General features: G+C 44.7%; 1 protein-coding gene and 1 pseudogene across 30 annotated transcripts in view; one reads left to right on the top strand and one right to left on the bottom strand.

The window, feature by feature from the left end:
* The window catches only part of TMEM62 (transmembrane protein 62), a 55,918-nt gene extending 43,062 nt beyond the window's left edge, over positions 1-12,856 (bottom strand). For 4 of the 30 annotated variants that reach the window (XM_024349154.3, XM_063794844.1, XM_063794847.1 and 1 more), the window contains exons 1-2: positions 11,989-12,385; positions 10,323-10,460 (exon numbers count right to left, since the gene is read on the bottom strand). In XM_024349154.3, the coding sequence (XP_024204922.1) occupies positions 10,323-10,402 (80 nt within the window). In that variant the 5' untranslated portion in view covers positions 10,403-10,460; positions 11,989-12,385. Of the gene's footprint in view, positions 1-7,357; positions 7,404-10,322; positions 10,461-11,602; positions 11,715-11,956; positions 12,465-12,568 lie in introns of those variants that run through there. The other 26 variants (XM_024349148.3, XM_063794850.1, XM_063794856.1 and 23 more) reach the window with 15 other exon arrangements.
* LOC104002282 (farnesyl pyrophosphate synthase-like) lies at positions 3,734-6,268 on the top strand (annotated as a pseudogene).
* Positions 12,857-13,098: the final 242 nt, after the last annotated feature.

Raw genomic sequence — 13,098 nt, 5'->3', positions numbered from 1 at the left:
AAAAAAAAAAAATTCTATTTCAGGGTTTTATTCTAAATTAAAATTTTTACTTATATTTTTTCTTGCTTATTTATGTTCAGTTATTCCTCAGAATCTTTTTTTTTTTTTTTTTGAGACGGAGTCTCACTCTGTCGCCCAGGCTGGAGTGCAGTGACGCGATCTTGGCTCACTGCAAGCTCTGCCTCCTCTCTGGGACATTTTTTAAGATCAAGATTTAACTTTAATTTTTTTTCTTCAGATTGGTATTTCTGTAATATTTATATTTTTAGTAAAATGCCACTTATTAAATTCAGATAAAGTTTAGGTGGCTAAAAACAAAAATACAAAGGTAAGAAACTTTAAAGTGACTATTCACTTTACTTTCCCAATAACCACTCAGCCCCAAGTCCTGTTAATTACTTTTGAACATGTCTCCTAACTCCCCACAGTCACCATGAAAGATACAAACAGTTAACAGGAAGTGAAAGATTTTCATCTCTGTCCTCTTCCTTTCTCACATTAACAAAAGAGAACAACCTCCTCTTCCAATGTATGGTGACTCTAATCATACAAACTCAGTTAACCAGTGCTTTTTGACCTATCATCCTCAAATTGATGTCACCATCTCCATATCCAAGAACTTAGTTCAGATGGGTATGACTTTTCATTATCATGACTAGACTATTGCAGGACCCTCCTATTTAGTCCACATAACTCCAATATCTCTTTTTTCCTTTTTATCCCATCTTTTTCCTTTTTTATTGTGAGATTGCCATTTATAAAATACTATTTTAATTATGTTACTTGCCTCCTTAAGAACCTATGCTGAATTATGAACTATTACCCATCACATCTCAACTTCTATGCTTGTTACTTAAGACCTCCATAAATTAGCCCTAGGCTACCTATCCAGTGTCATACTAGTCCTCAGTATGAATGTTAATTCTGGTGACACCAGTTTTCTTACTGCCCCTGCAAAGTTCAGTTTTTGGTTTCCCAGTCTGTAGCTTTTAAAGATCTCTTCATACCTATCTTTTTGCCTAAAATATCCTCCTTGGCATGTCTTACTTCTTCAAATGCTACTCATCTTTTAAGATTGGACACACTTTTTGCTTCTTTTATAAAGTCTTCTCTATGTCCACCCCCATGCTTTTCTGATTTCTCATAGTGATTATCATGTGTACCAAATAATCTAGCATTTCCTCGGCCATTTCTTCATGTTCTTTTCTAATTGTTTCCTAAATAATTCTGATGTCCCTTAACTACACTATCAGTTCCTTGAAGGCAAAAGCCAAATTTTTAACATTAGCTCATGTATCTCTCACACTATCCAACTAGGGATGGACTCTCAATAAATATTTGCTACACGATTGATTGACAATGCAGAACAAAGCTACTGAATACCCTGAGGCTGAAAAGTGCACTGCAACCAAAAGAGGAATCTAAACATAATGAAACTAGAGAATTGGTTTCTAATTCAGAGATCCCTTGCCTTTTCACATTCGTGACAAATAAAGATTATTTTAATATTTGTATGACACAGGATGAAAAGATAAAGCAGCCAGGTGACTAACTGGGCTCTCCAGCCACCACAGAGGCCAGGAGAATCAGTATCTCAGGATTCTGAAAACCCAGTGACCTCAGTAGTGTGGCTGACAAGCTCTGATATAAATGACTTTTCCTATGTATCAATGACTTAAACAATTTTTTAAGCCCGTGTGGAATATTAAAAGTACCATTAGCCAAAACAAAGCATTAAACTGCATGCATATTTCAGAGATATTGTGGTTCCTGACACCACAATAAAGCAAATATTGCAAAAAAGCGAGTCACATGAATTTTTTGGTTTCCCAGTGCGTATGAAAGTTATGTTTACGGCTGGGCGCAGTGGCTTATGCCTGTAATCTCAGCACTTTTGGAGGCCAAGGCAGGCAGATCACTTGAGGTCAGGAGTTTGAGACCAGCCTGGCCAACATGGCAAAACTCTGTCTCTACTAAAAATACAAAAATTATCCAGGCATGGTGGCACATGCCTGTAGTCCCAGCTACTCAGGAGGCTGAGCCAGGAGACTCGCTTGAACCAGGGAGGTGGAGGTTGCAGTGAGCCAAGATGGTGCCACTGCACTCCAGCCTGGGCAACAGAGCAAGATCCTGTCTCAAAAGAAAAACAAAAAAAGTTATGTTTACACCATACTATAGTCTATTAAGTGTGCAATTGCATCATGTCTAGAAAAACAATGCACATACCTTAATTTATAAATACTTCTACTGACTGGGCATGGTGGCTCACGCCTGTTACCCTAGCACTTTGGGAGGCCGAGGTGAGTGGATCACTTGAGCCCAGGAGTTCAAGACTAGCCTGGGCAACATTTAGAAACCCTGTCTCTATAAAAAACACAGTAAAATTAGCCAGGCATGGTGGCTCACGCCTGTGGTCCCAGCTACCCGAGAGGCTGAGGTGGGAGGATCACTTTGAGCCTGGAAGGTGGAGATTACAGTGAGCTGAGATCGCGCCATTGCACTCCAGCCTGGGTGACAGAGAGACCCTGTCTCAAAAAAACAAAAAAACAAAAAGAAACCTTACTGCTAAAAATGCTAATGATCATCTGAGCCTTCAGTGAGTCAAAATCTTTTTACTGGTGGAGGGTCTTGTTTTGACGTTGGTGGCTGCTGACTGATCAGGGTGGTGGTTGGGGTGGCTGTGGTAATTTCTTAAAATAAGGTAACCATGAAGTTTGCTACATCAATTGACTTTTCCTTTCACAAGAATTTCTTGGCCGGGTGTGGTGGCTCACCCCTGTAATCCCAGCACTTTGGGAGGCCGAGGTGGGCAGATCACGAGGTCAGGAGTTCAAGACCAGCCTGGCCAATATGGTGAAACCCTGTCTCTACTAAAATATAAAAATTAGCGGGGCATGGTGGCAGGCGCCTGTAGTCCCAGCTACTTAGGAGGCTGAGGCAGGAGAATTGCTTGAACCCGGGAGGCGGAGGTTGCAGTGAGCCAAGATCGCACCACTGCACCCCAGCCTGGGTGACAGAGCAAGCCTCCATCTCAAAAAAAAAAAAAAAAGAATTTCTCTATAGCATGCAATGCTGCTTGATAGCATTTTACCCAAAGAAATCCAATCCTCTCCAACACTGTCATTGCTTTATCAACTAAGTTTATGTATAATTCTAAATCCTTTGTTGTCATTTCAAAAATGTTCACACCATATTTAGAAGGAGTAGATTCCTTCTCAAGAAACCACTTTTTCTGCTCATCCATAAGAAGCAACTTGTCATCTGTTCAAGTTTTATCATAAGATTGCAGCAATTTAGTCACCTCTTCAGGCTCCACTTCTAATTCTAGTTCTCTTGCTATTTCCACATTTACAGTTCTTCCTCCACTGAAGTCTTGAACCCCTCAAAGTCATCCATGAGGGTTGGAATCAACTTCTTCCCTCCTGTTCATGTTGTTATTTTAACCTCCTCCCATTAATTGCAACTGTTCTTAATGGCATCTAGAATGGTGAATCCTTTCCATAAATTTTTCAATTGACTGCCCACATCCATCAGAGGAATCATAATCTAAGGCAGCTATAGTCTTATGAAATGTGTTTCTTAAATAGTAAGAGTTGAAAGTTGAAATTACTCCTTGATCCATTGGCTATAGAATGAATACTGCGCTAGCAGGCATGAAAATAACATTCATCTCCTTGTACATCTTCCTCAGAGCTCTTGCGTGACCAGGTGCATTGTCAATGACCATTGATATTTTGAAGGGAATATTTTTTTCTGAGCAGTAGTTCTCAATAGTGGACTTAAAATATTCAGTAAACCATGCTGTAAACAGATGTGCTATTATTATCCAGGCTTTGTTGTTCCATATATAGAACACAGGCAGAGTAGATTTAGCATAACACTTAAGCACCCAAGGATTTTCAGAATGGTAAATGGGCACTGGCTCCACTTAAAGTCATCAGCTATGGAGCAGGAACCCACATCCAGGAACAGAGCCCTTTGCTCCTCCCTCAGAATGAATGGAGACCAGAAATCAGACATTTCTGTCCAAGAAAAGCAGGATTTCATTCAGTGCTTCTCCCAGATTGTTAGGGTGCTGACTGAGGATGAGATGGGGCACCCAGAGACAGGAGATGCTATCACCCAGCTCAAGGAGGTCCTGTAGTACAATGCCATTGGAGGCAAGTATCACTGGGCTTTGATGGTGCTAGTAGCATTCTGGGAGCTGGTGGAGCCGAGGAAACAGGATGCTGAGAGTCTCCAGTGGGCCCTGACTATGGGCTGGTGTGTGGAACTGCTGCAAGCTTTCTTCCTGGTGGCAAATGACATCATGGATTCATCCCTCACCCACTGGGGACAGATCTGCTGATATCAGAAGCCGGGCGCGGGTTTGGATGCCATCAATGTTGCTATGCTTCTGGAAGGGAAGCATGTATGTACCGCCTGCTGAAGCTCTATTGCCAGGAGCAGCCCTATTACCTGAACCTGATCCAGCTCTTCCGGCAGAGTTTCTATCAGACTGAGATTGGGCAGACCCTGGATCTCATCATAGCCCCCCAGGGCAATGTGGATCTTGGCAGATTCACTGAAAAGAGGTACAAATCTAGTGTCATGTACAAGGCAGTTTCTACTCCTTCTACCTTCCTGTAGCTGCAGCCATGTATATGGCAGGTATTGATAGAGAGAAGGAGCATACCAATGCCAAGAAGATCCTGCTGGAGATGGGAGAGGGAGAGTTCTTTCAGATCAGGATGATTACCCTCACCTCTTTGGGGACCCCAATGTGACCGCCAAAGTTGGCACTGACATCCAGGACAACAAACGTAGCTGGCTGGTGGTTCAGTGGCTGCAATGGGCCACTCCAGAACAGTACCAGATTCTGAAGGAGAATTTTGGGCAGAAGGAGGCCGAGAAGGTGGCCCCGGTGAAGGCAGTATATGAGGAGCTGGATCTGCCGGCCATGTTCTTGCAATAATAGGAAGACAGTTACAGCCACGTTATGGGTCTCATTGAACAGTACGCAGCTCCCCTGCCCCCAGTCATCTTTCTGGGGCTGGCGCGCAAAATCTACAAGCGGAAAAAGTGACCTAGAGACTGCAAGGGTGGGGAGAGGAGGCCCTAAATAAATTATTGTGTAACTTTCTCAAAAAAAAAAAAAAAAAAATCAGCTGCATGGACCTCTAGCAATAGTCAGCCCGTCCTTTGAAGCCAGGGATTGACTTTTCTCTAGCTATAAAAGTCCTAGATGGCATCTTCTTCCAAAAGAAGGCTGTTTCATTTACATGGAAAATCTGTTGTTTAGCGCAGCCACCTTCATCAATTATCTTAGCTAGATCTTCTGGGTCACTTGCTGCAGCTTCTCCATCAATCAGCACTTGCTGCGTCACACTGCATATTTATGTTATGGAGTTAACTTCTTTCCTTAAACCTCATGAAACAAACTCTGCCAGCTTCCAACTTTTCTTCTGCTGCTTCCTTACCTCTCTCAGCCTTCATTGAATTGAAGGGAGTTAGGATCTTGCTCTGGATTAGGCTTTGGCTTAAGTGAATGTTGTAGGTGGTTTGATTGTCTATCCAGAACACGAAAACGTTCTCCACATCAGCAGTAGGACTGTTTCACTTTCTAATCATTCATCTGTTCACTGGAGGAGCACTTTTAATTTCCTTGAAGAACTTTTCCTTTGCCTTCACAACTTGGCTCACTGCTCCAGCTCAAGAGGCCTAGCTTTCAGCCTATCTGAAAGCCTTTCAACAGCCTTCCTCACCAAGCTTCATCATTTCTACCTTTTGATTTAAAGTGAGAGATGTTGGGCCCTTCCTTTCACTTGAACACTTAGAGGCCATTGTAGGGTTATTAACTGGCCTAATTTTTTTTTTAATTTATTTATTTTTATTGATCATTCTTGGGTGTTTCTCACAGAGGGGGATTTGGCAGGGTCATAGGACAATAGTGGAGGGAGGGTCAGCAGATAAACAAGTGAACAAAGGTCTCTGGTTTTCCTAGGCAGAGGACCCTGCGGCCTTCCGTAGTGTTTGTGTCCCTGAGTACTTGAGATTAGGGAGTGGTGATGACTCTTAACGAGCATGCTGCCTTCAAGCATCTGTTTAACAAAGCACATCTTGCACCACCCTTAATCCATTTAACCCTGAGTGGACACAGCACATGTTTCAGAGAGCACAGAGTTGGGGGTAAGGTCACCAATCAACAGGATCACAAGGCAGAAGAATTTTTCCTAGTACAGAACAAAATGAAAAGTCTCCCGTGTCTACCTCCCTCTACACAGACATGGCAACCATCCGATCTCTCAATCCCTTCCCCGCCTTTCCCCCGCTTCTATTCCACAAAACCGCCATTGTCATCATGGCCCATTCCCAATGAGCTGCCAGGTACACCTCCCAGACGGGGCGGTGGCCGGGCAGAGGGGCTCCTCACTTCCCAGTAGGGGCGGCCGGGCAGAGGCGCCCCTCATCTCCCGGACCGGGCGGCTGGCCGGGCGGGGGGCTGACCCCCCCACCTCCCTCCCAGACGGGGCGGCTGGCCAGGCAGAGGGGCTCCTCACTTCCCAGTAGGGGCGGCCGGGCAGAGGCGCCCCTCACCTCCCGGACGGGGCGGCTGGAACTGGCCTAATTTTAATATTGTTGTGTCTCAGGGAATAGGGAGGCTGGAGGAGAGGGAGAGAGATGGGAGAACAGCTGATTGATGGAGCACTCAGAACACATACAGCACTTATTGATTAAGTTCCTGGACTTATATGGGCAAGTTTTGTAGCACCCCAAAACAATTACAATAGTAACATCAAAGGTCACTGATCACAGATCACCATAAAAGATATAATGAAAAAGTTTGAAATATTGTGAGAATTACCAAAATGAGACACAGAGACAGGAAGTGAGCACATGCTGTTGGAAAAATGGCTCCCATAGACTTGCTCAAGGCAGGCTTGCCACAAACTCTCAATTTGAAAAAATGCAACATCTGCAAAGTGCAATAAGGCGAAGCATAATAAAACGAGGTATGCCTGTATATGAAACAGAAAGAATTAAAGGAAAGAAAAACTCTAAACAAAAAGAAATGCATCTGTCACAAAAAGACAAAAAGGCTCATTTTTTAAATTACCAGAGATTCTTTATAGAAAAATTTTACCTGTTAAAAAATGTTTTCAGCTAGGCACAGTAGCATGTGCCTGCAGCCCCAGCTACACAGGAGTCTGAGGCAGGAGGATCGTTTGAGCTCAGTTCAGAGCTAGCCTGGGCAAAATAGCGAGACCCCTGCCTCTTAAAATGTTTTTTTAAAGTTTTCTCTCATTCATTGAATTGACCACACCCTCCTTATAACACTGACTCTACATAGTGGTCTGTCTTCTGTTTATTACAGTACCTGTAATAATTCTTGATGCTGTCCAGACTTGGAATATTGAATGCATCTAATTTAAAAAAAAAAAAGCAAACATTCATCCACATTAAAAAAAGAATACAAACATTTTCTTTAATGACTAAGGGAAAATAATTCTTTCTATAACAATTCTTCCACACACACCCCCAGGGTAGAGCCGTTCCATTTATTATTCAGCAAACAGTGGGAGGACTAGGAGAGGGGCACATCCTGGACAACCTCCCATTATTGCCATGGGTTTCAGTTTGCTTCCCCCACCTAGAAGTGCTTAGCCTAAGGAAAGGGTAGACTCAGTCCCTGACTCAGAACAGAGTCCAGATGGCCCTGGCCCTACCAGCAATTCATGAACTCCCACCATGGCCCATCTCTCTAGGGCCACTGAGCCTCTCCTAGAACCAGTATGGCTAGACTCTGGGTTGCTGAGTCCAATCCAAGCAGGTTAGGCTCCAAGTTCTAGACCCTAGGCTGGCTAAAACCCTGGAATCTTGATTCCAGGATGTGGGTGGGATGGACTTAGGTCCCAAGCTCCAGGCTAAGCCAGGGGCCTTCAGGGCTGCAGCAGGTAGCTGCCTTCATGGCTAGGTTTCTTGGGCAGTGGTACCTTTTCAGGATAGGGGCCAGGGCTGGAGTTGGGACTAAGTCTGTAGAGACAGTCAATATTGGCATAGCAAGAGTGTAGGCCCGGCAGAGAATGACTCGGAGCAGAAGCAGCAAGAAGCCTATGAGGCGTTGCAGATGACGGCAATGAACACCCCCTGGGAAATGGTTGCCCCCATGACAGGCAGCCCACCCTCAGACCAGCACAGACAGTAGAGCTGCCTCAATGGCAAGGCCTGTGCCAAGGTGGGACTCTGGTATGACCAGCCTTCCATGGAGACTGTCCTGTCTACACACTCAATGATTCCCGGGCAGTGGAGATGTCCACCTGCAGTCTTAAGCCAAAGTACAGCCCGGTGCACATCTGTGGGAGGGTTGGGACAGTGGGATGTTCAGATTTAACTGAGGCTCCAGCAGGGGCAACTGGCCCACCGCAAGCTCTCTGCCTCTGCTGGCACAGACTTAGCTAGGCATGGCATGACTGTAGCAGCCTCTGTCATCTTTCTATAACACTTTTAATGGCAGAATGCCAATCAATTAGATTGATACTTTAAAATTTTGATATCTTAACAAAATTCAGATTATCTAGAAACTTATTTAAGGCACTTAGTATACTAGAGAAAAACAGGTACTTTGAATTCTATACCACTCAGAATAAATAACTTTGAAATTATAAGATTGAACTGTAGTTGCTCTTGTCTTAATCATGTGATTCTAAAAGCCAGCAAGAAGTGGATTCATGCCTGATCTACTGATCAGATAAAGTAGACAAATGAAGTACTTAGCTAATAAAAAAGTCAACCTTTATAAATCAAACAAATACACTACCATCAGGACTCTTTTGGAGAAGAGTTCATTTCCTTACCAACACAATGATAATCTAAAAAAGGGAAAGGATTATCCATTTCCCTGTTCATGCCTATGGAGATTTGTTTGCAATTTAAACTTTTAAAGCTAGGTGCAGTGACTCACACCTGTAATCCCAGCACTTTGGGAGAATGAGGTAGGAGGATCACTTGAGCCCAGGAGTTTGAGATCAGCCTAAGCAACATAGCAAGACCCCAACTCCACAAAAAAAAACTTCAAAAATTAGCAGGGTATGGTGATGCATGCTTGTAGTCCCAGCTACTTGGGGGGCTGAGGTGGGAGGATCATTTAAGCTCAGGTCAAGGCTGCAATGAGCTATACTCACACCACTGCACTCCAGGCTGAGTGACAGAGCAAGACCCTGTCAAAAAAAAAATAATAAGCCAGGTATGGTGGCTCACGCCTGTAATCCCACCACTTTAGAAGGCTGAGCGGGGGCAGATCATTTGAGGTCAGGAGTTCGAGACCAGCCTGGCCAATGTGGTGAAACCCCACCTCTTCTAAAAATACCAAAAAAAAAAAAAAAAAAAATTAACTGGGCAGGGTGGTACCTGTCTGTAATCCCAGCTACTCAGGAGGTTGAGGCAGGGGAATCGCTTGAACTCGGGAGACGAAGGTTGCAGTGAGCTGAGATTGCACTACTGCACTCCAGCCTGGGTGACAGAGTGAGACTCTGTCTCATAAAATAATAATAATAGTAAATTTTAAAAAGAAAAAATAAAAGCTAAGTTTTTAAAATTTGCACACAGTAAAATTCATCCTTTGTGACTTACAGTTCTATGGATTTTGACAAATATATAGTGAACCTGAAGTCCACCACCACAATCAAAATACAGACTAGTTCCATCACCACCAAAAATTCTCCATGATGCTTGTTTGCAGTTAATCTCTCTCCCAATCCCTATCCTCTGGTAACTATAATCTGTTCTCTGTCTATTGTTTTGCCTTTTCCTGAATGTCATATAAATGAAATCATACAGTATGCAGACTTACGGGTTTGCCTTCTTTCACTTAGCAAAATGTATATTTATTAAAACATCTGTCTGCATGAGTTTTGCTAAAACTCATATTTTTTCCATGTACGGAAAAAAGGACTGGGGGATGGGGGCAGGGGGAGGGATAGCATTAGGAGAAATACCTAATGTAGATGACAGGTTGATGGGTGCAGCAAACCACCATGGCACATATATACCTATGTAACAAACCTGCACATTCTGCACATGTATCCCAGAACTTAAAGTATAATAATAATAAAAAAAAAGAAGCAGCATATGTCACAAAAAAAGGACCATACCAATTGTCATCTCAAAGGCTAACAATGACATTTGAAGTTTTAAAACCACATTATATAGTTGTATTTCAGAGATGTGACCTTTAGTATATGTAAATGTCCCACTTTATAATTTTACAATCTAAGTTGGAAAATCTAGGTTCCTGAAGGGGGAAAAAACTCTTGTCTTTATTGTATCTGGCTCTTGGCTCTTACCATGATTTCCTTTGATATCCAGCCACTTGGTTTTTTCCATGACTCTTGTCTTCTTCAGAATACCCTGGTAGGTTTGCCATTCTACCTCATGCTGCCTGGATCCCAACTGTTCCTTTGTTTTGGCATCTGTCAGGTCTCCTGTAGGTTTACACAAGAATTGAATCACAATGCAAAATAAACTACTGGGGGTTCCATTTTTTCTAGATATGTACACTGAAGGAACAAGGATACTTAAAGCACTCAACGTGTATAAGCATAACTGCTCACGAGACCACCAATGTCCAAATCGAGCCATCTAAACTAACAAGATTTTCTCAGCAAGGACTTTGTTTCTTATAGGTTAGCAAATGCCTGTTCAATCTCCTGTGATATTCGAAATGGGTTGTTAAAAAAATCTTTAAAGAGAACAGTACAAAATGCATCAATAGACTCTGATAAAATGAAAATGATTTATAAGAAATTCCAATACTCTGAGTGGGTGCCTAATATCTATGGCAACCATATTTTCCAAACCACAAAATCAGAATATGTGATTTGACCAAGTATTATTTTTACAGCAAGAAGCAATGTGGCAGGTGCAATTGGACAACAAAATACCAAAATTTATAGGGAACTAAACAGAAAACTTTTTATGGAGCTCATCCATTAAATCAGAACTGATACCCTTTCATGTCAGCAGAGATGCTTCAATAAGGTGGATGAGTGATGAATTCCCCAGTAAGCAAGATAGATAGATGCTCCTTTAGCTTCTTCTCCCCATTACAGTTTGAAAGCAAATAAAGTGTTTGAAGAGTCTAGAAAACTTAAGTCATAAAACTATCAAAGGATGAAGAAAAAGTGCCCTGGGTCACCGGAAGCCTCAAACAACTGAAAATATAAGATTAATAATGTAAAGAAAATAGAAAAGTTAGCAAAAGAAGAGAACTTCTGATTCGTGGTTACAGGCTTTTCCCTAATTCTCACAACCAGAACTGTAACAACAACAAGAACAAAAACCAGATACAAATATATCAGACAACAGACTGACATGAGAACCAGGAGCCTTGCTTCTACTGCTTTGACAAAACCTTGCTACGTCAAATCATTTTGCCTGGATCTTGACTCATTCAGTTATCCATAGGCAAAGGGGTTAGAATGTCCAATCTCTTCCACCTCACAGAGCTCACCTGGGGCTGTGGCTATACTGCTCCCAACGTCCCCAAAGTGAAAAGCCACAGCCCTGGCTAGAGTTCTACCATGCGGACCACAGAACACCACCACAGCACGGCAAGCCTCCCTACCTGTTGCTAGGACGAGAGCTGGTTGAATGATGTCAATAGTTTCAGAACAGAATTTCTCTAAGTCTACCGCTCTGCCTGGATCTCGAAACCTGCTCAGGTGAATGTCGGATATCTGCCGAAAACAGGTATTGAACAGAGAGATCTGAGCCAGGAAGAGGCAGCATGGGGAGGGGCGGCTCAGCGGCTCTCTCGGGCAGAAGGAAAAGGCAAAGAGGCAATGCATAACGAACCCCCCAGGTAAGGACAGGGCCAGCACTAGACAGAGCCTCGAGTTACAACCTGACTGAGGTCCCCAGCCTGGAGCGTGGGGCCCAACACCCGCAAGGGTCCCACCGCACGGTGCCCGATCTGCACCTGCCTCCCGGCCCGGCTTCCCGCCGCGTCACCTGCAGGCCCCAGAAGATGTTGCTGTCTCCGGGCCCTGGCGCGGGGTGCGGCCTCCTGGGGGGCGCGGGGCGCGGCAGCGGCGAGGGCTGGCCCGCCAGGCCGTAGTGCTCCAAGAGCATGGCCACCAGCGCTGCGGCCGCCAACCCCGCGACCACCCTGAGAGCCAGCACTGCAGCCATGCCGCCCGCCCGCCGGGGCGCGGCCCTCGCTGATCCCGCGCAGGACCGCGCGGCGCTCCCGGGAGCCGCTTTGCCTGCACTTCCGGACTCTATTGTCGCAGGGCCAGAGCCGGATGCGGGGCCGGCGCCGGATGCGGAGCTGGAGCCAGACACTGGGCCTAGGGTGCTGCGCCCGTCAGCCGCCGCCCAGCACCTGCCCCTCTCTGGCCGCGCAAGTGACTGGGCTCGTTTTGCATAAGTAATACGATCACAGAAAAGAGAACCGAAACTCTGAACACCAATGACGGTGGCCGAGTGGTGGCGGGGAAGGAGACCAGGACCAGTGGCCGGGAGGCGGGGGCTAGAGTCCTGGCTCCGCCTTGGTCAGTCACTCCTGACCTCAGTGGGTCGATCTCCTTACCTGTAAAACGGAGTTAATAACACCTTCCGTGCGCACTTTGCAGGGTTGTTGTATCAAAGTGAGAATGTATGAGGACGCCTTTTAAATTGTCTCACAAATGTGTCAGGTGGCTTCCTCTGGCCCCTTCTGATTATTAACGTGCCTCCATAGGTTTTCTTTTCTTTCTCTTCCCCTTCCCTCTACCATTCCCCTTTCCTTCACTTCTCAGACAGGGTCTCTATACCCCAGGCAGGAATGCAGTGGCGCGATCATGGCTCACTGCAGCCTCGACCTCCCTGACCTTAAGTAGCTGGAATTACAGGCTTGCACCACCACGCCCAGCTAATTTTTTAAATATAGTTTTTGTAGAGACTGGGATCTGTCTGTGTTGCCCGGGCTGGCCTCGGAACTCCTAGGTTCAAGCGATCCTCCCGCCTCCGCCTCCCAAAGTGCTGGGACTACAGGCTGAGCCACCGCGCCCGGCAGCATAGGTTTTCTATAGATGTAATTCCTATGTTTTGTGAAAGTTATTTTTCCCTTAACCTGATTTC

The sequence above is a fragment of the Pan troglodytes genome, chromosome 16 (genome assembly GCF_028858775.2).
Source record: "Pan troglodytes isolate AG18354 chromosome 16, NHGRI_mPanTro3-v2.0_pri, whole genome shotgun sequence".
In the NCBI taxonomy this organism is placed as follows: domain Eukaryota; kingdom Metazoa; phylum Chordata; class Mammalia; order Primates; family Hominidae; genus Pan; species Pan troglodytes.
The sequence above is the reverse complement of the archived record's forward strand: the minus strand, read 5'-3'. Positions and strand labels throughout refer to the sequence as shown.